The following is a 24,497-nucleotide window of genomic DNA, read 5'->3' on the forward strand; positions in this document are numbered from 1 at the left end:
TTATTTTATTTGCCCTAAAATGAAAAGTGAGAATACATTTGAAACACTTTGTAGAACAAAATGGAAACGGTAAATAAAATCGTTTTCGTTGGCAAAAATGAGATAACTTAATGGCTACCTTCAATTCTTAGTTTAATGCTTTATGCTGAAAACCTCCATCACGAACTCGATTTTATAATCAATTGAGTACCGGTAAGTGTTTGTGTTTATAGGAGACATTCTGCAGAAGAAGGCGGACATGGCAGTTGCAGGAATGATTCGTAATTACGAGAGACAACTGGTGGTTGACTTCACTGCCTCCTACATGGACTATGGAGTATCTATCCTCATTTCAAAACCACAGAAGACAAACAATGTCTTCGGGTTCCTCAAACCACTCACTGTTCAAGTGAGTTTTATTCTTGTGAATGGATTTTGGTTGTAACTTTAAAACTCAACAGCTGTTTAAATGGCTTGAAGGACGTTCAAATCGAACAATACCTCTCGGGTGATGTCCATTGACAAAACACGTGACATAACGTGAAAGATATCTAAGATAGCACCAGTTTTTATTCATCTTTCGAACCAAGGACTCATCAAAAAACATGCAGGCCTGAACGAAGAACGAAGTAGTTCAGGTTTTTTTTTAAATAGTATAGAAGGTTCTTCAATGAGTAGTTTTGCCGTTCTAGTCAGCACCAAACCTTAACAAAACTCCTCCTACACGATCTCTTTATCTAGAATGCATAAGCTACTTTGAACGGCAGCAAAAAATTTGAACCAGCATCATATTTAAGAAGCTATCAAACTTAATTGACGACTCGTCTTATTTCAGGTGTGGATTTCGATCTGTGTAGCGACGTTCCTGATTGGACTGTTGTTATTTGTGCTATCACAGCTGAGTCCCTTCAGCAGATTCAACCTCAGTGGATCGGACGAGTTCAACTTCAAAAATGCAATGTGGTTCGCACTCGCCTCCCTCATGCAACAAGGTTAATAATATAGTTTTTAAGCAAAAAATTTTGAATGTTTAGATAGTGGATAATCTTCCATTCCTCAATTACAAAGCAATTGAAAATTTAAAAACCGGATTTCAGATACATAGAACTACAATAGTAATAAACGATTGCTCCCAAACAAAGTTTATGACATTTTTCTTGTTCATGCTTGTATTTTTGAATACAATTTCTCTTCTGACTTTTTCGCCTTTTACTTCTCATTTTACAATATCTAATTTGCTCTCATTCAGAACTGTAAGAACTTTAATTGGAAATTATCAGAAGCTGTAAACGGAGAATTTAAACTAAAGCCAAAATTATAGAAACTCAGAACACTATTATTTCTTAATACTATACTGATACCATTAATTGGTTCACAGTGTTTTTGATCGAACTGGCTGGCGCCATGAGTATATGACTTTGTATTAAATGTCAAATGTATAAAGTGTCAAAAAATGTGGCATATTCTGATTGCAGATGCTCATTTCAGCGTTTCTGAAGCCTTTCAGAAACGCTGAAATGTATGCCCTTTAAAAACTTTTTTTCCTCTTGTAAATTTTAAAAAGAACATATTGAACCAAAATATGTACTCGATGAGCAACGTGCAAAATTGTCCGCGCTCGTGCAAAATTGATTTGCTCATTGCTCAAAGGATTTTTTTTCCAGGAGGAGACGCCACTCCCGTGACAACCTCTGGTCGCATTCTGGGTACGTTCTGGTGGTTCTTCAGTCTGATTATAGTGGCCACTTACACTGCCAATCTGGCAGCTTTCCTCACTGTGACCAGGATGGAGACACCCATAGAGTCCCTAGAGGATCTGGCCAACCAGCACAAGATCAGATACGGAACGGTGGCTGATTCCAGTCTGCAGTATTTCTTCAGAGGTTGGTCGAAACGTAATATTCAGTGAAAGGTGAGAGCCAGTCGTGTTTCCGATTTTACTGTTGTACTGTTGCATCGTTCTTTTCGTTAGTATGGTTCTTTTGGTCCGCCGGGTTTCAAGCGTGAAGTGACTTTCGACGTGTTAGCGGTTTAAAAATGAAAAAAAATTGTCTGATCAGTTTCTTTTCGAAAAGCAAGAAAATGTTGCTTGGTGCGGTTGTAAAAAGACAAAAAATTTTGTGATAATTTTTTGAAGTATTAAATAATGTTGAAAATACAAGAAGCTACCAATTATTCAAGAGATTATATAGAAAAAATAACGCTATTACCCTAGTTTAAACTGAATGTCACATTTTGAGTGGAGTACTTAATTATTTTGCCAGCAGATTACTTTGACTGTGCCTTTATTTATCAGATAGTTTTTTTTGCAAACACCGAGAAGGTGAGCAAAGAAAGTTGAAAAAAATCTACTATCAATTTGTCAAAATAATTCTTAATGTCACAAAAGTTTGGCAATTGTAGCTTGAAATGTTGACCACCTGCAGCAAACTTGCATGAGATTTCATGGCTGTGTATTTACAATATTCATAATTTTATTCTGTTCAAACCACTGTTGTCTGAGTTCAGAACGCCTTATGAGTCATAAAGTTGATGTTCCTGTGACCTTTATGTCTTCACGCTATGCTGTAAAGTTTAGCGTGCAAAGTTGTGGCATGGCAATAATCTGAGAAGACAACATCAGTCCAGATAAAGTCTTTTAAAAACTTTTTGATTATGAATATGAGATGACCAGCAATAACATGGGGTTTTATTTATCTTTAATTGTCAGATTTCTGTGTTTCCATCAGTTCCGCTTGTTCAATTCATTTCCATTCACATGTTTTTTGCCATGAACAATAATTTGTTCAGACATTTGTCATTATTCCCCGTGAAAGCTAAGGATTCGATTTTATCCTCCTCTTGTCTTCTCTATAGCTATTGAAAAGTGATAAGTTTGTTTGTAGACCAGGCGGGCATGGACCAGTTGTACGAGCGTATCTGGACATACATGAGTGAGACAGAGCCTGCTCCGATGGTGAGGAACGAGGAGGAGGGACTGCATCTCGTACTCAATGGGGACTACGCATTCCTATGGGACGATCCCGTACTGCAGGTTAAAAAAAACAATAAAAACATAACTTATGATCATGATCGCGCTCAACTGTTCAATTTAACCTACGAACATATTAGGTCGTTTGCAATGATTAATTATTTTTGGTCAAAAAAGTAGATGATGCAGATGAAAACGTCAGTTATTAATCAAAAATATATATTTTCTTCAAGAAATAAATTAAAATTATACGCAAATCCGGTAAACACACTTAAACCCGGTAATTAAAAATCAGCAAAAATTCTTCTACCACGATTGGCTTCTACCACGATTTTGAAACTCTGAGGTCATGAACACTTTAATTTAAACTTAGATTTTAGGTAATTAATTAGTTTGCAAAGTTTCGGAGCTAATCTTAAACGGTAAAATTGAACATCTAAAATCCCAGGAGTTAAGAAAAATTCACAGTGTGTTCTCTTCAATCCACCTCATGTTTAGAGGGATAAACATGACTTTAAAGCGAAAATGATTGGTAATTAAACCAGGAAAAAAGGCAAGACCGCAAGAAAAAGATAAACCAAAATCGTGCTTTTGAGAACTTTTCGGCAATTTTTGGATTTCTTCAAAAGTTTGAGAAAGTAGTTGCCCGACACGTGGTCGTAACAACTGTTTGATAAATTAAACTTGATTCTTTCAAGCTGTAACTCTACGAAAATTTAGATTCTATGTGAATAAGCTAAAAGCGTTTGGTTCCACGGCGAATATTAAACATAGCCAAATGGTAAGTGAAAAACTTGACAAAGAATTGAAATTAGAAAAAAGAAACTGAAGTGAAATATTGTTTGTTCAGTATTACAGTAGGACACTGATGGATCAGATTTTACAATTAACCAATTAATATTAGATTGGTTTGCTTTATTTTTTTAAAGTGGTTTTGTGGTCAAAAGAGAAATACGGTCTTGTATTCTGGAAAGAAAACTGATTTGATTTTGCGCTCTCATATTCAAATTTCGTATTCAGGTCAAGTATATCTGATAAATTTTTGAGAAATGTCAAAGTGGCTTTCCAAAACTTAGGATTTGAATAAAAAAACAAAAACATGACTCAAATGTTTGTATACTAAAAACTGAGAGAATCGAATTTGCAAATAAGATGTAGCAGTAAATAAAGTGTGGACAATTGGTAGGACAAATTTTTTGGAATCAAGGTTTGGATTAGAAAAAAACTGTTATGAAAGATGTTCGATATTTGAAATAAATGAATAGAAACAACTGTTTATTTAGCAATCATTTCAATGCTCAATGGAAAGGTACAGGAACTCACAAAACGGACTGGTTTTTAAAAGTTGAAGTCTTTGAAGAAATGAAATTGGAGGATTTTTACTAGGAGGGTAATATACGTTGAAAATGAGTAAAAGACCTGTCAAGTTGGTTTGGTTACTAAAGAAACGAAATGAAGAACAGGCATTCGTTTCAACTATTGCAATCTATAGCACACTACAAACCGGATCTCACTTGACAAAAACAGTATCAAAATGGTGAAGAACTCTAAATGGTTAACAAGTACCAACTCCAGCAAATACTTATAGCTGTACTTTTTTATAACCGTTTGGACTGATAGTTAAACTGTTGACCCCTCCAACAATTGCGTACCCAGTGAGAAAAAAAGTAAAACTGTTTTCGGGCATGGCAAAACTTTTAATTTCTTTCGTTAAAACAGTAAATCCGTAACTGCAGAATTCTGTTGTGCTCTCAGGAGATAAAGAAGTCTTCATCAAGAGCACTGTAGCTATCAAATAATTTTCTCAACAATTAACTGTTGAAACCGGCAGTATTTTATTATGGAAGTGTTTGCGATTTTTTCTATCATTGTTGTTTTTAGGGAAGTAGTTTAAAATAATTCCAAAAAAATCATTGTTGCCACTTGGACGACATCAAACTAATTGGACTATCCGGTCAAATTGAGCATTTTTGTACACAAAATATGTTTCCTCTCGTGACTGAAGTTCTACGGTCACTATTGCACTTATAAGTTACGTCAAAGTGTTCTAATTAAAGTGGCTAAATTGTCATGAAAAGTTTGAGTATTCTTAGTTTGGACACACGAAAAACAAAAACAGAAGCAAGAACAAGCAGGAGAGAGAAAGAGTGCTAGAGTGGAGCAGTTGAGTCAACGAGAGAAAATAGAAGTCTCTGAGTGATTATTTTGAGAAGGAACATAGTTGCGTAGTTGAAGTGAGTAAAATTGGAAAGTTAAATTCACTGTTGGTTGAGAGGAGGAAGAGTTTCTAGCCAGTAACACTGCTACTGGATGGTAGAACTTGTTAGAGTTAATGTGTTATTTTTTGAGGAAAATAGTGGATTGAATTTTGGATACTTGTGGATAGTTTGATTGAAGTTTTTAGTGCGAATCAGTGCGAATCATTAGTTAATTTTAGAGGGAAACTTCCTTTTCATTGATGAATTTACTTAAAAATCTGATTCTGGCTCTAACTTTATGAGTCGCTGTTGTTACTTTTATTAATGATTACTTCATATAAATGGAGTTTTTGGACAGAGAACAATTTTTTGGGGGGACAGAACTTAAAGTCCCAACAGCAAGAGGAGCCACCCAACAAATATTTTGGAATTTTGATATAGTTTTTGGGAACACGCCAGTCCCCAGTCAGAAATTTTCTAACGAAAAAAATACAACACTCTACAATTTCAATAACAGTTTACATACTTGTAGAATTACATTTAAATCCAATTGTTTATTTTGCTTTGTTTGTAAAAATAAAAACAACTTTCTAAATCAGTGCTAAGTGGAATGCTTTCGTGATGTGAGGTTAAGCAATTGTTTAGATTTCCCTCGCCCTTTTTGCTAACCAAATCCTTTGTGGTATGCGAATCCAGTTATAATTGGGTTAGTTTGTGTCCTACCGAACAGCTTATTCTGTCATATGTTGACTTATCAGTTTGTTTATGTTTTTCATCATCACCTCTATCCATCTGAAAATAATCCTTTTTCATATATTTTAAACTTTCAGTTCCACCGTAAGCAGAACTGCCACAAGTTACAAGTAGTTGGGAAACCTTTCAACAAAAAGAACTACGCATTCGCAGTGCCCAAAGGAGCACCCTACTATGAGACCATCACCCTCTCCATCCTCAGACTGCAGGAGTCGGGAGAACTGGACAAGATCAAACAAAAGTGGTTCGAAAGTCAGTTGTTTTCAATTTTTCAATTTTTCTCAATATTTCCGAGTATTTACATTTGACCGTCTATCCACCAGTTCTTACATTGTCTTCATCCCACCCCCCCCCCCCCCACTCTTACGTCAGATTCATACAATTACCCACTTTGCCTCTGCTCTCAAATCGTTTCCAAACCATTAACCATCACGTCAAACAAAGTTCTAATACCGATTTTTCCAAAGGACCTTTGTCACTGGTTTGATTTAATAAGAGAAGCTCATTTTTTGAATTTGAGTTTCATAATTAGCTCATCCGTTAACAGCAAATTCATAGTGTAAGAAGTTACTCTGGTAAAAAGTCCATCTATTACAATTGCATTGATTTTTTTTGAATCCTTGCATTGATTTTTTTTGGAAATGTCTCGAAACTTTACGTTTTAACGCATTACTGCGACAGTTTTTGAGCTGAAACTCAGCAAATGCAAGGCATCTGAGCGCAGTCAATGCATTTCCTAGAAAGTTTCGACCCGTTCATTCTAATATTTAGAAGAAAATTGATCAGAAATGGTAGTGGCACTTAAAGTAAACGTGCACTTAAAGTTATATAATTTTAGCCCTGAGAAGCACTATAGTATCAAAAAGATTTGTACTCTGTAAAAATGATTTAAGATTGAAAACGAGTAAGACTTCAAAATATCAAAAAGAGACTTCATTTTCGTGTTTTCTACCTAAAAAGAAAAGATCAATCGCTTTAGGTTTTTACTGCTTCTCAAGTTCGCTGAAAATTGACAGATTTCCACCCACATTAAAAACAAAACAAAACATTTAATTCCAGTGAGATTCAGTGCACAGTATGCTGGGAAACTTTACGTAAAAACTAAGTTCGGACAAGCTGTTATTTATGTTTTGTAGTGTTTTGAAAGTTTAAATTTTGAGAAAATACGAGAGAAAAGTTCTTTCTTGTTGGGTTATGGACTTTCGCAAGCGGAATAAAAAGCGTTTTTAACTAAGTAAAAGAATTAATTTCTCAAAAATGAGAGAATAACAAAATTATATTTTACAGTAGAATTTAGAGATTCACAGGAGAGATCTGATTATTAGATCAAGATGGTGATTTGAATTTGGGGATGAAAAGGACTCAAAAATCAGCTGTATATATACCCATTATCAGTGTGAAAAAGTCCAGATACAAAACTAATCTTAGCACCGTGATTTATAGTGGGGGTCGCAAAGGTTACCCAATATGGTTTGCTTCTGCAAATCAGTCGCAAAGGGAACCATAAATGGGATGCATTTGAACTTTTTTAAGAATTCATTCACACTTCCGGAGATATCATCATCATTTAATACAAGCTGGGAAGATTTTACATCAATTAATCTAACTCTAATACTAGTTATCTAGATTCACCAATTTGAACCGAATATTGATTCTAAGCACCATTTCTTGACGATTCATTTATATAATTTCTTTGATCGAAGTCATATTGCTTGTCTTTCTTATCTGGTAAGTCAAACTTTCTTTCTAATTCTTACTAAGTTTAAGACTATAGTTTGATCGGTATTCTAACACCCCCACTCAGACTTGAGCTGATTGCGTAGAGTCTGTTCCCATCAAAACTGCTCTGAATCTTTCTACTTTCGAAACGGGTAAGGACTTTGTGAAGATGTCTGCTGCCATTTTGTCTGTAGGGACGTAATGAATTGAAATAGTCCCATCCTCCGTCTTGTCCCGGATGAAGTGAAACTTTGTTTCGATGTGCCTGCTCCTTTGTGCATGACTGGGTTTTGGCAGAGTCTGATACAACTTTGGTTGTCTTCTCCAATTGCTATTTGACGTTTCTGTTGGTTGCCAAAATCCTCTAGAAGTTGTTTCAGGTAGAGTGCTTCCTGAACTGCTGCTGCCATGCCCTGATATTCTGCTTCTGATGAAGAAAGAGCAACTGTGGCTTGCTTCTTGACACCCCAGCTGAGTGCTGCGCCACGTCCGTTGAGCTTGAAGTAATAGCCCGTTGTTGATTTTCTGTCGTTCACGTCTCCAGACCAGTCTACATCACTTTCCCCCACTAAATCATAACCAGCCTCTTTTGTGTAAGTAAGTTTTAAACCTTTTGAACCTTGAAGATATCGCAGAAGTCGTTTTCCGCACGTCCAGTGTTGATTGGTAGGTGCATTCATGTGTCTGGACAGAATGTTGACTGTGAACATGATGTCTGGCCTCGTCTGTTTGGACAGATACAGAAGTGATCCAACCAAGCTTCTGTAGATCCTCTGGTCCACTTCTTCGTCTCCGTTTTGTGCTGTCTGAAGTTTCAATTTCAAATCAGCTGGAGTTCTTGAGGGTTTGCATTGATCCATTTGAAACCGCTCAAGCATTGTTTCTATGTAGCACTCTTGGTTGAATGTGACTTTGCTCTCTTCTCGTCTGATTCTTAGACCCAGAAACCAGTGTAGTCTCCCTCTGTCTTCCATGGGAAAGGTTGCTTCTAGTGCCTTCTTGACATCAGAGACCACTGTCATACTTCTTCATGCTACTATGATGTCGTCAACCCAGACCAAGATGAAGGTGTGATCCTGTTCCTCTGATCTTGCGAAAAAGCAGTGATCATTCCCGCTTCTGGTGAACCTCTGTCTCAGTTGGAAGTTTGCCAGCTCTTTGTACCAATTGTTAGCAGCCTGTTTCAAACCATAAATTGATTTATTTAGTCGACATACTAACTTCTCCCCATCTGATCCGCGTTTTACAAACTCCTGTGGCTGTTCCAGATACACTTCTTCCTCGATTGGTGAGTCAGGAAAGCAGTCTTGACATCAAATTGGTGCATCACATGGCCCTGCTTCGCTGATAGCTGAAGTAGAATCCTGAATGTCTCTGGCTTTCAGGTAGGCACAAAAGTCTCAAAGTAGTCCAGTCCTGCGACTTGTTTGAAGCCTTTTGCCACATAGCGCGCTTTGTATTTGTCCACTTGACCACGGGGTCCCAATTTCACTTTGTAGACCCATTTGCCCGGTATGACGTCCCTGTCTGTGGGTGGTCTCACTAGGTTCCAAGTCTCGTTGTCTTGGAGTGCCATGACCTCGTCCTTCATTGTCCGGTGCCACTGGTCCCACCGTCACCTTGCTTGGCTTCGTAGACTGTTTTGGGTTCCACATAGTCGCCCTCAGTCACAGCAAGATGGGTCCTGACTTCTCCAAAAAATTGCAGAACATTCCTTGCCCTTGTCCCTCGTCTGGGCTCTGCTCTGTCCGCGTGTTCCAGTGCATCTTCAATGAAGCCAACTGTCTCTGACTGTGAGAAGTCTTCTGTGTCACTGTCTTCCAGTGACTCTGAGTCTCTGTGACTCCCTCTTGTTGCAGTAGATCCTTCATCTAGTGCTGTTTCTCCAACATCCGAGGGATCTTGTCTCAGTGTTGTTTCTTAAGTATTCACGCTCCCTGCGTCATGCCACTCCTCCTTTATTGCAGTAGATGTGTCCTGTCGTTCTCTGTTGTCATCGTTTTGATGAGCATCATCTGAGTGCCAGATTCCCAGTTCCGACCCATCATCTAGTAGGTCAGCCGTTTCTTTGTTGTCAGGGATTGAGCCCACTACAGACTCCTTGATGGTCACATCTCGAACTGACATCACCTTGCGTGTGTTGGGTATGTACACCAGGTGTCCTTTTTCTCCGTCAGTGTAACCCACAAACATTCCTTCCAGTGTCTTGGGTTCAAGTTTGCTGACTTCTTTGTCCCTCTTCCTCATGAAGACTGTGCAACCAAAAATAGATAATTTACTAATTGGAAGCTTAGGTTTTATACCTCTCACCAGCTCTGCTGGGCATTTTTCTTCTCCTTGTCTCACAACCAAGTTTCTGATCCTTGCTGCGTGAAGAATTGCTGCTCCCCACATCATCTTGGGAAGTCCTGAGTCAATGAGCAAACATCTTGCCATCTCCAGCAGTGTCCTGTTGCACCTCTCAGCTAACCCATTCTGTTGTGGCGTCTCTGGTATGGTCTTTTCCTGTAAAATGCCTGCATCTAGGCAGTACGTCTCGAACTGCTCTGAGAGAAACTCCTTCGCATTGTCTTGCCTCAGCTTCTTGGGCGTCCCCACACTGAGAACAAATTTCTTCAGGCTGGCCAGTGCTTCACTCTTTGCCTTAAGCAAGTCCACAAACACAAACTTCGTGTATTGATCTGCAAACACTATGCAGAACCGGAACCCTGACAGTGACTCTACTCTAAAAGGTTCCATAATGTCTGTGAACACCCTCTCCAGCTTCTCTTCTGCTTGGGTCTCTGCCACTCTTGGTACTGGAGTCTTTGTGATCTTGGCCAATGCACACAAATTGCATGCATAATCGAGTTCCCCCACTGTCTCTGGTGTTTTCCTGAGCACATCCGCTTGATTCAAATGACCCAATCGTCTGTGCCACTTCCTTGCACTGTCAAGTTTCACGCTGTTGGAACTCATCTTGAATTCTAGAACGCTGCAGGTTAAGTAAAACAAATTATTTTCTTGTGTTAGTTTTACCCGAGTTCCGTTCTGGAGTTTCATGCACCTGTTTCCTCTCTCGAAAGTGAAGCTATGTTTCCCACTCAGTGCATCTTGAGACTGATAGGAGGTTTGCAGAATAGTCCGGCACACACAGAACATTTTTCAGTTCGCATTGGAATTCCCCTTTGTTTGAGGGTATGCTGATCCTAACAGAGCCTCTGCCCACCACTCTGGAAGCCTCTCCGATGGGATTTCTGACCACTGATTGAATGGGCACAAAGTCCAGGAATGCATCGATGTTCGTCACTATTTGATCTGTACAACCACTGTCCACTAGCATGCCTGCTGTCTTCCACTGGGTAAGAGCTGCCCAGCATTCCTCGTCTGGTGTAGCCAATGTTGGACCCATTGCCACTGACTCATGTTTGCCTCCATCTCTTTGTCTCCTGCATGCCCTGTCTAGGTGACCCTTCTCACCACACTTGCTGCATTGTTCAGTCTCCTTCTTCCTGCAGTCCTTGGCAAAATGTCCAGGGATCCCACACACAAAGCACTTTCCTTTCTTGGGTCCCTTCTTGAAGTCACGCTTCACTGCCAGTGCCACTGAACCACTTTGTCCCTTGTGTCTCTGCACCGTGCTCTCATGAAAGTTCTGCAGCCTTTTCCTCAACTCTGTGAAGTTCGTTGCCGGGTTGAAGCTTTCCTGTATAACAAAACTTCCATACCTCATTGGTAGACCATTGAGGACCAAGGCGTTGAAGAGGGTCTCAGAGACTGCTTCCCCTTCTTATTGTAGCCTTGTGAGCAACTCCTGTCCTCTGATGAGGAAGTTGTCCAAATCCTCAGAATCCTCGAGCTGCAGTCGAGCAAGCTGTGCCACTAAAGTCACCACTGTCGGCGTCTCCTCACCCTGAAATCTCTCTTGCAAAAGCTTCCAAGCCTTTGCTCCATCTCCAATGCCATCATCTCCCACACAGTCATGTCTCATCAGCATGAGGGTTGTTGCATCTAGAGTCAGTGCCGGATGGCACCACACATTGTTCCGTTTCTCCTTGATGTCTGCAACTTCGTTCTCATATGCATCCTTCAGCACCTTGTGGTTCTTCTTCTCATCATTGGTTGCCCCATTGGCCACAGGCGCGGGCTCATTGGGTTGCTCCTCTGTCCCCAATAGTGATTTTTAGAGTCCATTCGTCTGATCATCGCCACAAATCTTGTGCTCCAGATTGGAAAGTCCTGTGCCTTTCCTGTGTAGGTCAGCAGCTTCACTGTCTGTTGATCCATTGGAGTTTGAGCAGGCAAAACAGTTGTGAAAAGAAAAGGTACTAAGCAGAAAAGGATTATGACTGTCAACAACAAATTAGTTTTCTTTTGGAAATTAATTTTATGACTTAGAAAATTGCTGGGCCCATAACCTGTTGGGCTATGGACTTTCGCAAGCGGAATAAAAAGCGTTTTTAACTAAGTAAAAGAATTAATTTCTCAAAATTGAGAGAATATCAAAATGATATTTTACAGTAGAATTTAGAGATTTACAGGAGAGATCTGACTATTAGATCAAGATGGTGATTTGAATTTGGGGATGAAAAAGGACTCAAAAATCAGCAGTATATATACCCATTATCAGTGTGAAAAAGTCAAGATACAAAACTAATCTTAGCACCGTGATTTATAGTGGGGGTCGCAAAGGTTACCCAATATGGTTTGCTTCTGCAAATCAGTCGCAAAGGGAACCATAAATGGAATGCATTTGCACTTTTCTAAGAATTCATTCACACTTCCGGAGATATCATCATCATTTAATACAAGCTGGGAAGATTTTACATCAATTAATGTAACTCTAATAATAGTTATCTAGATTCACCAATTTGAACTGAATATTGATTCTAAGCACCATTTCTTGACGATTCATTTATATAATTTCTTTGATCGAAGTCATATTGCTTGTCTTTCTAATCTGGTAGGTCAAACTTTCTTTCTAAATCTCACTAAGTTTAAGACTATAGTTTGATCGATATTCTAACACCCCCACTCAGACTTGAGCTGATTGCGTAGAGGCTGTTCCCATCAAAACTGCTCTGAATCTTTCCACTTTCGAAACGGGTAAGGACTTTGTGAAGATGTCTGCTGCCATTTTGTCTGTAGGGACGTAATAAATTGAAATAGTCCCATCCTCCTTCTTGTCCCGGGTGAAGTGAAACTTTGTTTCGATGTGCCTGCTCCTTTGTGCATGACTGGGTTTTGGCAGAGTCTGTTTTGGCAAGTTTAAGACTATAGTTTGATCGATATTCTAACATATATCAAGCCTTCAGTATCCAGATGATGTACATAAATTGAAGACATTGGAATTTTACCCAAGAAAATCTGAGTAACAGGCACCAGAATCGCCAGAATATGATCAGCATCTGAACCCAATTAAAAACTAATGAGCAACTTGAAGCAGGGATTGCGGAAGCAGCAATTGCCTCAGATTGTCGTCGTTCGAAAGTTGCATCAAAACTACATAAACTGTTTACCAGACTGTGAAAAAAAAATGATTACCAGAGAATTGAACTGTTAAAAGAGAACTTATGCGAACTCAAGATGTTGTTGTTTTTGATGTCATTTCGGATGTTGTTCAGATAATTTTCAGTTGTACGTATCTTTTTGGTACTATGAAATGTATCATTTGAGGATGATGCGTTTTTTCGGTATGCTCTCATTTTATTGCCAGAGTCACCTGTAAAATAGAAACCAAAATTTGAGAGAACAAACAAGAAAATGAAGTTGTAATGGAATTTTAGGCTCAACTACATGCACTGAAGAAGACAAAGGATCGGCCACCAAAAGTGCCGAAGGAATCGAACTGGACAACGTTGCTGGTGTGTTCTACATTCTTGGAGCAGGAGCTGTGGTCTCCCTACTGACCTGTGTCATAGAGTACATCTGGTACAAGTATCTCAACGAGACCCACACCGAAACCAGTCATGCTTCCAGCGCTCGCAAACTGAACACCAGTTGCTCTGATTTCAGGTATGTGAAACTACAAATTGTAGTTCAAAAGTGCGCCTATCTTCTAATGACAGCGCAGATCGATTGAATATGACAGTAGGTTACGCTAAAGTGTAATACTTGGTTTGGTTGATGACGATTAATTGAAAATTATCAAGATTTGTCTGCAATATTATTTCGAGATCTGTCATGAAATGTTCTCAGATTCTCTAGCTGTAAGATTTTTACCACGATCGGCTTTTAATAAATCCTTTTGCTTCAATTTTTTGGCAAAATATTTCTAATTTTGTGAGATATTTCAAGATCATTCATGTCTTATCAAAATGTATCAAGTTTCGATTCACTGGGTTAGACTTTCATAAAATCAAAAACGAGTCATGCTTTTTGAGATCGAACAGTTTCATATATGTATATTTAAATCGAGAAATGGGAATTGTAGCTGAGAGAAACAAATTTTTGACTAAAATTTTGATGGCAAGAAACGCTTTCTATCTTTAGGAACAGTGGAAAATCTTCAGCGAAGGACAAAAAGTGCGATGATTGTCTGGGTGGTGAAGTAATTCTGAACAAAAGTGCCAGTTTCAGAAACAGCAGATTATTCCTAAACGGCGGTCCTCCAAAAATCTCATCCACTCTGACTCCTACTTTACCGCACGTGATCACAAATAACAACAACATTAGCAATACACACAGGAACGGATCCAATATGCAATCGCCCGTTGATCTTTTGACCCCTGACTCGAGTTTCAATTCAAACAGGAAAAACTCGTTCAGTCCCACTGATAATAACCCTCCGTACTTGGACTACCTGCCCCTGAAGAAAGTGAACAACCCTACAAGAATGGGAGGTCATAAACACCATAGAGGTCAACCCTATAATGTCAGCGGTGTGAATGTCTAAACACGCACATGCAATTTGCTGCATAATGAAGAGAATGGCAGTGTCGATATAATTTTTAGCGAAGTCAAATTGTTGCTGACCAGTTGGTAGAAATTCTAGTTTGCATACGAGAGAAAAAAAACAATTCATGGTTTAAACAGCGCACTTGAAATAACAAATGATTGATGTAATTATCTGTAGCTATGAGACCAATTGAATAAAAACTTTTGACAAATTTTCAATTTAACGAGGGAATTTAACGAGTAAATCAAATGCAAGTCGGATCTTTTCCATTGTGCCCCCAGTACGTTATGCGCCCCCAGTTACAGAGCATGTGCCATCCCATAGGAAATCATCGTGTAAAAATATGGCACTTGTGTCTGGGGGGGGGGGGGGGGGGTGAAAATAATATGCGCCCAATAAGCTGGGGGGTGGCACAAACGGAAAAGATCCTGCAAATCTTTTCCCAGTACCGAAAATGAACTCTGATCAATTCACTTTTAAGACGTGTTAATGTTAGATGGTAATAATCTTAATGTTGGAGGGTTGAGAGAGAAAAACCTTATGAAAATTGTGCATAAGATGAACTTGATACAGCTTTACAGGCAGCTCAAATTGTGATAAGTTGATAAGTTGTGATAAGTTGAGAAGAGCTTTGAGGAAGAAAAAGAACTCGAGAATGGGCTATAACAGATGCGAAAGTGCGAGAGCTTAAGATTTGATGGCGGTAGTAGTCAGCACACTAGCCTGGCAAGTAGAGATGCTGGTTCGAATCCAGTTCTGGTTTGATTTCATAGTAATTGTGCCTGATCAGTGGAGAAGTAAATATCAAGATTGAAAAAAGCAACCACGCAGTCTTTTCAATTAATAATATTAAGTTCAACACGTTAGGGTTTTGACAGTTCTGCTATAAAATCAGCTTCTATTGCGACACTGCCAAAAACTAGGAGATTGACTCTTCAATCTTCATTTTATTATTCAATTTTTCAATTACAAATTGTGATACTTTAAATTTGAACCTGCATTACGTCGCCAATCCTACAATTTCAGACGAGTCTGCGTTTGCAAACAGGAATGACAATCTCTTTTCACTCCATCTTGCGTGGGATAAATTTGATAAAATTGTTGACAACAGTGACAAGAAAAGCGGACAATCATTAAAAAATTCCGTCTTTGATCTCAAAAAATCAAGTTTTTAAGTGACAAATGTCCGCAATTTGTGAGCAGGGAAGTCGTCATTTATGTTTGCAATTTTGAGCATGGTTATTCATTTCATTTCAATTTTATGCTCTAAATTTGCCTTGCGGCCATTGAATAATTTATAATTTACAAAATCAGTGACAAAAATTTGTCAGCTTTGTCCACAATTTAGATCAAAGCGTAAAAGAATAAGCTTTAATTCATCAATCATTTGTAGTAGTTATTTCTCTGTTATCAGGTTTTTATATTTAGAATCTTTTCCGTCTCTTTAGGGTCGATAGTTTCCCTTCTTTCTGAAACGAAATTTAGAGCAATTAAAACAATTAAGCTAACTTTTAACTATAAGCCACGGATAATACATTAATCATTTAACTACATTAATTGCGTATAATAGAGACCGGGGTAATAGTTACATTAAATGCGGATTAAAGTGACAATAAAGTTGCAAAGAATGGCGACCCGGACAATAGTGACAAAGACATCAATAACTGCGGAAAATAGTGACGTTTAAACACCGGAAAATAGTTACTTTAGCGCGGATATTTGGCACTTAATTTTGTGGACAATAGTGATAAATTTTTGACCGCATTTCTCGCGCGTCTTTGGATTCCGCAATTGCGGACATTTGTGACGAATTCCTTCAAATTTGAGCAGTTTTGAACTATTTTACCTTGCTGTTACTCTTGTCCGAAAATGCCTATAAAGCTTATCCTAAAACATGGGAGAGCGGACAATGATGACTTCAGCAAGCAAATTTGCTTGCTCAAAATGTAGGACTGGCGACGTAATTGTTTTTCCTAAAATTTTTGAAATGGATTATAGGTTCAATTTTACCAAAATATTCAACTGCTTATCTTCTGAAAACTAGATTTTTAGTTATTAGTGTCAATTTTACGCCATCTTCGAGGTAATGTTTGTTTGCAATGACCAAATGAGAAGCAGTCTTCGCGGAATCGTTTGTTTAGTTCTATAAATGAACCAAGTTCCTTTATATTCCCCTTCACGCTACCAAGTTGTCATCTTTCATATACTCAAAATCAATCAATTTTAATCTCTTAAAGTCCCGTAATTGTTGTTTATTGTTTGTTTTTCAAACATTTGTATTGTCATCATCTTGAGTGATGGATCGGTTGATAGATGTATCAATACCAGTGGTGGCTCGCTGCAACCGTGCTCTTCGAGATTTGAACAACTTCAGGAATGCTTCTTTGTAACTAGGATTGAGAAATGCATATAAGAAGGGGTTGAAAGCACTGTTTGCAAATCCAAGATTGACTACCAGGTGGTACCCTATGCTGTCCAGGCGAAGCTGGATTCCCCATGGCTTAATTGCGTAGAAGAAGTAGTAGGTCTGGTCGGGGAGCCAGCATAGGAGGAATACAGTCAGGAGAATGATACAGGAACGGGTCACCTTCGTCTGGCTCTGTTTGCCTTAGATGAAAATCAAAAATGAAAGCAGCAAAAATCTGCGATTGCAACAGCCCGCAATTTATGTTCTGAATTATCAACAAAAAGCTCGATTCTGAAAGTTCAAAAAATCGGACAAACTACATACCGTGATCCAAAATGCTGATCAAACGGCCGTTAATTGACATTTTTTCGGGCAAAATGGCAATCTCAATGATGAACCAAAATTTGAGCCTCTGCCTCGAACTTTTCTACATAAATCTAATTCCTACTCTAGCCACGCAAAACCAATGGAACGAAATTGGTTCAAAAAATTGAAGTAAGTTGAGTTGTCAAAAACTGTTGTAAAAAATGGTTATAATAAAAATGAAAACAAAGACAATTTGTGTTGAGATTAGACGTACCCTTGGTGTTGGCAGGCATGCGATGGAGATATAGACATATTTTCATATATACTGCAAGCATGAAAACAAGTGGGGCCAGCAACATTCCAAATAAGGTCCAGCAGACGACCAGCACCCAAAACCATCTGGGTAGAGATTGAGAAATGCGACAACTCAATCCACCAAAATTTTCTTCCTCAAAAACCTCATACGCTACACTGTTGTAACAGGATGCTAAAACAGCCAATGGTTGGTGAACCATGTAATTTCAAAATCAGGCATTCTTTCCATTGTTGCTCTCCTCATTAACTGAGCGCACATGCTGTTTTCAACTTCAGGTAACTTATGCCAAATGGCAAAACAGGTAAGAATTGACGTTGCAACTGAGGGGTTGGTGTGTTCGCAGTAGTAGGAGAATGTGCCATGTTCTTGTGGGGGGTCCGGACCCCCCCCCCTACAAGACTTTTTACCACCGAAAAACTGATTTTTCTCTTTCTGAAATCAAGTTTTTGACTAAGTTTTGCCAGTCTGTGAGAAGTTCTTGGGTTAAGCAGGCTGGTCCAAAAAACTTTATTTCAAAAAGAGAAAAATCAGTTTTTCGGTGGTAAAAAGTCTTGTAGGCGGTGGGGTCGGGACCCCCGCCTCTACAAGAATATGGCAGATTTCCGCTGTAGCAATCTTTGCTGTATATAGAATTAGGTGTTCCCTAAGTTCTACACTCTCATTAAAGGTTTTTGGTGAAAGCTTAAAAAATCCAATATAAAACACCAGAAGCCTAAAATTTTCAAGAATTTCAAAATTTTTTTTTGAAAATTTTGAAAGTTTTTCAAAGTCCTTGCCAGTCTGTGAGAAGTTCTTGGGTTAAGCAGGCTGGTCCAAAAAACTTTATTTCAAAAAGAGAAAAATCAGTTTTTCGGTGGTAAAAAGTCTTGTAGGCGGTGGGGTCGGGACCCCCGCCTCTACAAGAATATGGCAGATTTCCGCTGTAGCAATCTTTGCTGTATATAGAATTAGGTGTTCCCTAAGTTCTACACTCTCATTAAAGGTTTTTGGTGAAAGCTTAAAAAATCCAATATAAAACACCAGAAGCCTAAAATTTTCAAGAATTTCAAAATTTTTTTTTGAAAATTTTGAAAGTTTTTCAAAGTCCTAAAATGGTCTGAGATGGATATTGCGCTATGAAATGGCACCCAAACGTGAATTTTTGTTGACTTCACTTTCTTTCACCTATGCATTATGGGGGGTTCAAAACATAGAAAAATTTCAAATTTTTGAGAAAAAAATTCCAAAATTTTTTGAAGTCCTAAAATGGTCTGAAATGGATCATGCGCTATGAAAGAGCACTCCAAATTGATTGTTTCTCGACTTTATGTTTTATTTGAAGAAAATCTCTAATAAAAGAGATTGAAAATTTTCTTGAAAAAGCCAAATTTGTTTACTTGATTTTTTTTTCTATATAAAAGGAACTTTGGTTCATTATTTCATCTTTTTAATTTGAGAATCAGCATGACAACTACTGCAACTGTGGATTTGAAAAACATTCATGAAATTTATTAACAAATAAAAGTTGTCAATCCGGAATATAGTGAACGGTTTGTATACTTTTTGGCAGCATGTTTTTATCTGGACCCAGATATTAACTTGGAAATAGTTCTCAAGTTGGACCATATGGTGGCCTTATTGGTATAGACAGCTCCTCGTTAAACACTTACCTTAAGTCTCATGAACACTTTCGATTACATGCAATACTTCATGACGCTTCAGGTTTTTTGCAGAGCATAGTCAGAAAGGCCCTGGATATTCATACGTCTTACCTTGTCCAATCACAAACGCTTATATTGGTCACATGACAGCCTTACTGTTTTGTGTTTTCGTGAAAACATTTGAACGCAATTTGTTTCATTTGCTGGAAGGTTGACGCCTGAAGCCGTTGTTTTAGATTTTGAAGGTTTTCGCCATAAAAAATTCGGTTTTATAATTAAGGAAATTTCGATATTCTCAAACAACAATTCAGACACAGTCTTATTCCTACCACCAGTTTCAAACAACTCACTATCCGCTAATGAGAGAAAATCTCATCAATGTGTGAGCAAACTTTTGCATGATTTGTCCTGGAATAGTGGCACTTATCCTTACTGGTTTCTATTACAAATTTTTTAATGCAATTAAACTTCGATTTCCTTCAGGAAAGTTTTATGCTAAAGGGAAAGAGAAAACAGAATCACTATTACAGAAAGAAGTGATAGATTTAGATACCCCTTTAAGCCCTAAAGTTCAGGAAATTGTTAACCCAATTAAATCTTTCACTTGTGCTCTACACTCTCTTTACTTGCATCTCTTGAAACAGAAGAAAAGACATTGCGCTAAAAGAAAAGCACAGTTAATATTCTTTTGGCTAACACTGCCCGCCAATGAACTGTCGAATGGAGAAGGTAGCTCCTTCAGTTCTTCAAGTGAATTTATCTCCAAGTTTGACAGTTTGCAGTTGCATAGCGAAAGATAATCAAATAACTCTATCTTTGGTCAGAGAGGAAAAATAGAATGATGGGGGCAATCCATTCTGAGTAAACAATAAATTTTTTGCAACATAGCTGAGATTAAGACGCTGAAAAATATTTTTCAGCGCTTGAATACTTTCATATGTACCATGCATGTCTTTACAAGAGAAAATGAAAAGACTGAAACTAACCCCTTTACGTATCCTCAAGTCGCCAACCCCAGTTTAAGTGAGCCTGGACGACGAAAGTCTCCCTTATGAAATCAAAAGAGTAGTAAGCGAAAAAAATGTGGAGTCAAAAGTTGACTATGTGAATGGTGGTGCTAAGCAGGCGAAATACAATTGACAAACAAAAAGGACGCATAAGACTTTAGATATACTCTTTATGACTTTTTTATGATTGACAGAGTGACTATCAAAAAAAATTTAGCTAACATTAAATTTGAAAAAATGAATTTATTTTTTATGAAAATCTCTTTTCAAATGAGTGACAAAGAAGACTAGATAGATTCCCCTGCTGGAATAGTTTTGAATGATTTAGTTTTCACTGAAGGAAATCAAGAGAGACTGTCATGGAAATTATGTAACTCTAGACTATCGCAATCAAAAGTGGTGTACTTTACTCAAATCATAATAATACTGTTTCTTATTGGTGTGTCTTTGATCAAACTTGTGTTTTTTGTCTTGATTGTGAAGAGTCAACATTTTGGTTTTGATTGCTTTCTTGCACAATTGGCGATGCGCTTCCTAATCCGAAACTGTGAACAAATTAATTTCAACAAGAGATAGAAAATTCATGACTGTTTGTGGTCCGTCTTGCTGTGGTGAAACTGTGCTCATATTCCAAATGTTACTTAGAAACACTTTTTACCCAAAATTTAAATCTATTTATTACTTCTATCAACATGAGCAACCAAAATTCAGCTCAATAGAGCTCAACTTGAACGTTCTTTTTCACAAATTTTTCTGGCTTTGAATGCATTTCACAGTTAGAAAACTGTCTGCTTGTTTTTGACGATTCTTGTGAGGAAGTTTTCACTGACAAAGAGTTTTCTAAACTTGCAACTGCTGGACGTCATAGAAACATTAGCGTCATTTACGTCAAGCATAACTTTTTCCAACAGAGTAAATGGTCGAGAACAATTGATGTAAACACAACCCACATCATTTTGTTCGAATCACCTAGAGACCTAGAGACATACAGCAGATCACTTATATTGGCAAAGAGTTAAACAACACAAGTTCTTCAAACGAAAGCTACGTATAAGCAAAGACCCACTCCACTGTCAGTTCAACCAGTGGTGGTTTAAACTACTATGATTTTCAACCTGGGGAGAAAGATTTGGGCATAATGGAATACATGTTCAGAAAGCGTGATGAAGTGTCAAGAATTATCCAAAAAAACACACACACATTTCCCGAGAAGCTTCAAGAAAACGTTGAAATGATGCTTCAGACGCCTTTGGAGGAAGAAATTGGAAAAGTGTCTAAGCTTGTAATCTTCTTATGTTGTGGAAGTGAATGGCAGCTGCTCTCTATAGTCAAGGTTACCTTGAAACTGACTGGATGCGTTGCAGTGCGCGTCAGCAGCTACATACCGTTTCCTGAGAGACATCCGTTGATAAGGGATTCGAAATTGCTCAAAATACACAATGGAAGCAACAACAACTGCTTTCTATACAGCTAAACAGCTAGATACCACTTATTTTACAAAAAAGAGGAAAAACAGGAACCGCTAGCACCGTGCTTTAGACCGAGGACAAATATTCTTACATACAGCAGAGAGAACCCATCAGCCAAGGTGCTGAAAGGGAACTTTGAAATGCCAATGAGTCTTCATGACATATCAAAAATCGAGGATCTCAATGAAGTGCAAGTCAATGCGTTCAGGTAATGATATTCTTAAATTAAACCACTTTCTCTACGAAAAAAAGCCTTCCGAAGGAAAAAAACTTGAATTTTTTGAAAAAGCTATATTATCTCCTATCAAAAATTTTTTTGTTTTATAGTCCCTCCACCCTGAAAATTGTACAACTAATTCTGCTTAATTTATGACAAGAAACAGCTACTGATTCTGAGGTTGTCAATAGGAAAACCTTTTCCTTTTGTTCTTGACTTGTTTCTCCTACAAAAAGAGCAGACCTGCCACTACCTACTCATTATCATTTTAATGAAACTTGTCGCAAAAGTTAAAGGAAGGGTGCATCGTAATAGGAACGAGCTTTGTCGGAATTGTTTTCATGCATGCTCATCATTAGGGCTACTCACTTCCCATCAAAAAGCCTATCTGAAAAACGACTCTGTACAAATTAGAATGCCCACACTCAACAAAAACAATGTAAAGTTTGAGAATTTTTCGGCAAGATGGTTTTCAACTTTTGCTGTGTAACTGGATCTGGAATCTCTGGTGGTGCAAGATGCAACGGTAAAAACAACTCAAATATTCCAAATTCTTCTGCATTAGAACGACACTTCCATGTACTTATTGCATGATTGTTGTTACGCGTGATAGTCCTGAGCCCATGCATTTTGATATATACACTGGACCCGATTGTATGGAACGGTTTGTTACAAAAATAGAGAAACTGATAAAACATTTCTATCACCAAAAGCGGAAATTCCCCTGCTTTTGCCTGACAGCACCTCCAAGAGACACGTGGTTAAAGTGTTGGATTTGTTATTTTGATTTCAACAATGATAACGAAAAGGTATTAGACCACTGCAACTTCAACTGACAATTCATTGGGTATGCACACAGGGAGTATAAACTAAAACGACGAACGTTAAGCTACACTCCAATGATCGCACACAATATGTTTAATTATGACTTACATCATATTGTGAATTATTTACACTCAGCTTCACAGTCGACAAAAATTGAAGTCAAACCAACCAATGATGAGAAGTTTATTGCACTCATTTTTGGCCTTTTCATCGAAAGGCGTAAACGCAAGCGTGATGAAGTTGCAGTGTACGAGTACCTTCCTTTTATCGACAGCTTCAAGTTCATGCCTTGTAGCTTAGATAAATTAGTACAAAGTTTACCCGACGCAAAATTTTCTCTCCTAGACCATTTCTGTCCGCGTTATACAAACGAGCAGCGAAAACTGTTTGAGAAGAAAGGAAACTCTTTCCGTACTCATACGAAGACTCATTTAGTAAGCTAAGTGTTGTGTCTCTACAGGTCTTAAGAACTGGAAAAATAGTCTAAAAGACAACCAAATCGACGTCACCACTGAAGAATTCATTCAGTTGAAAAATGTGTTCAAAGTGTTGAACTGTAAAAACCTCAAACAGGTCCTCGAAAAAAACATACGGGGGCAATATGTCATTAGCCAAAATCATAGATGGAAACTTCGATCACTAAGAAAAAGCAGTGTATCTTGTGGTGCTAGCATTTTAGAGCTTTCGAAGCTCTTCATGCTAGAGTTCCACAATTTAATGAAAAAACAAACCGAGTATGTGCTGTTGTATTCAGATATAGAGTCTTTTATTTACAAGCTTAAAACCAAAAACTTCTATGACGACGTGGAAAAAAATTTGGATCTCAAAAATCAAATTTTCCAACACTTCTCAAATTTTCCAACAGATCACAAACTCTATGATAGATCGAACGAAAAAGTTGTCCTAAAGTTCAAAGATGATTTTGCGGGAACACCAATCCTGGTGTTTTGTGCCCTTAAACCAAAGCTGTGCTCCATTCTCGTTGCTAACGGGCAGACAAAAATGACTGCAAAAGGAAACAAAAAAAATCGCTCGCCAAATTGAACCATGAGATGTTCAAAAAAACTTTAGAAACCAGTTATGTAGTGATAATAGAAAACATCAAGTTCAACACCAACAGACACAATTACAAGCTGTTTGTGTCATTAAAATTGCGCTGAGCGCATATGATGAAAAAAGATATATCCGCTCGGACTGAAAAACTACGCTACCATTTGGACACTTTTCGTTGAGGGATGAGTACATTACGCAGAAAATGTGTTTGGAAACTGATTGGGATAAGGAATTTAGTGAACCGTTTAATTTGTTCAAACTTCCCATAGGTGGGGAAGAATTGGGTTGGGAAACACTTGATCCCGGCTTTCATCAACCATCGTATACTAATGAGGAGTTAAGTGATGTTGTCGAACTTTCGAACCTATCTGATCAATTTGATGACTCTACTCATGAAATCAGTAACACCGTCATTCGAGGAAAGCCCGGATAACAGTACCAGCAGCAATGACAGTGCTTCTTTAGCAAACATTAGTAAACGGAGAACCAAAACTGCTAATGTAAACAGAAACCTATTCAGTGAAAGCAAAAGTTTTATTTCTAGAAGCTGTGACACTGATTGAATTGGTGTTTGTTTTGTATTTTGAATTATAATATGTCAAAGTGAAAGTTTCAGAGTTACAAAGAATAAAATATTGTTAATCAAGGTGTCTTTTTTCGAGAAAATTTTCAGTCTTTATTTTTTGAGAAGCTTCATCATAAAAACAATTTTCTCAAAAATTTGGAACTTTTGTATGCTGTGACCCTATACTGCATGAGT

General features: G+C 38.0%; 4 protein-coding genes across 4 annotated transcripts in view; 3 read left to right on the forward strand and 1 right to left on the reverse strand.

Moving 5' to 3' along the window:
• LOC142334540 (uncharacterized) overlaps positions 1-14,708 on the forward strand; it is a 75,191-nt gene extending 60,483 nt beyond the window's left edge. The window contains exons 10-16 of the mRNA XM_075382659.1: positions 213-388; positions 815-971; positions 1,644-1,862; positions 2,865-3,013; positions 5,979-6,153; positions 13,386-13,614; positions 14,092-14,708. Coding sequence (XP_075238774.1) covers positions 213-388; positions 815-971; positions 1,644-1,862; positions 2,865-3,013; positions 5,979-6,153; positions 13,386-13,614; positions 14,092-14,494 — 1,508 coding nt within the window. The 3' untranslated portion in view covers positions 14,495-14,708. The remainder of the gene's footprint in view (positions 1-212; positions 389-814; positions 972-1,643; positions 1,863-2,864; positions 3,014-5,978; positions 6,154-13,385; positions 13,615-14,091) is intronic.
• LOC142334544 (uncharacterized) overlaps positions 1-24,497 on the forward strand; it is a 489,219-nt gene that overhangs the window by 57,651 nt on the left and 407,071 nt on the right. The gene's annotated exons all lie outside the window — the stretch shown is intronic.
• The window catches only part of LOC142334546 (translation initiation factor eIF2B subunit alpha-like), a 256,577-nt gene that overhangs the window by 57,650 nt on the left and 174,430 nt on the right, over positions 1-24,497 (forward strand). The window lies entirely within an intron of this gene.
• On the reverse strand, positions 16,421-17,725 carry LOC142334943 (mu-type opioid receptor-like). Its single transcript, XM_075383272.1, has 2 exons — positions 17,485-17,725; positions 16,421-17,104 (listed from the first exon to the last, which is right to left on the reverse strand). Exons 1-2 carry the CDS (start codon positions 17,723-17,725, stop codon positions 16,764-16,766), a joined length of 582 nt encoding a protein of 193 aa, XP_075239387.1. The 3' UTR covers positions 16,421-16,763.

Source organism: Convolutriloba macropyga, chromosome 2 (assembly GCF_964194025.1).
Source record: "Convolutriloba macropyga chromosome 2, txConMacr16.3, whole genome shotgun sequence".
In the NCBI taxonomy this organism is placed as follows: domain Eukaryota; kingdom Metazoa; phylum Xenacoelomorpha; order Acoela; family Convolutidae; genus Convolutriloba; species Convolutriloba macropyga.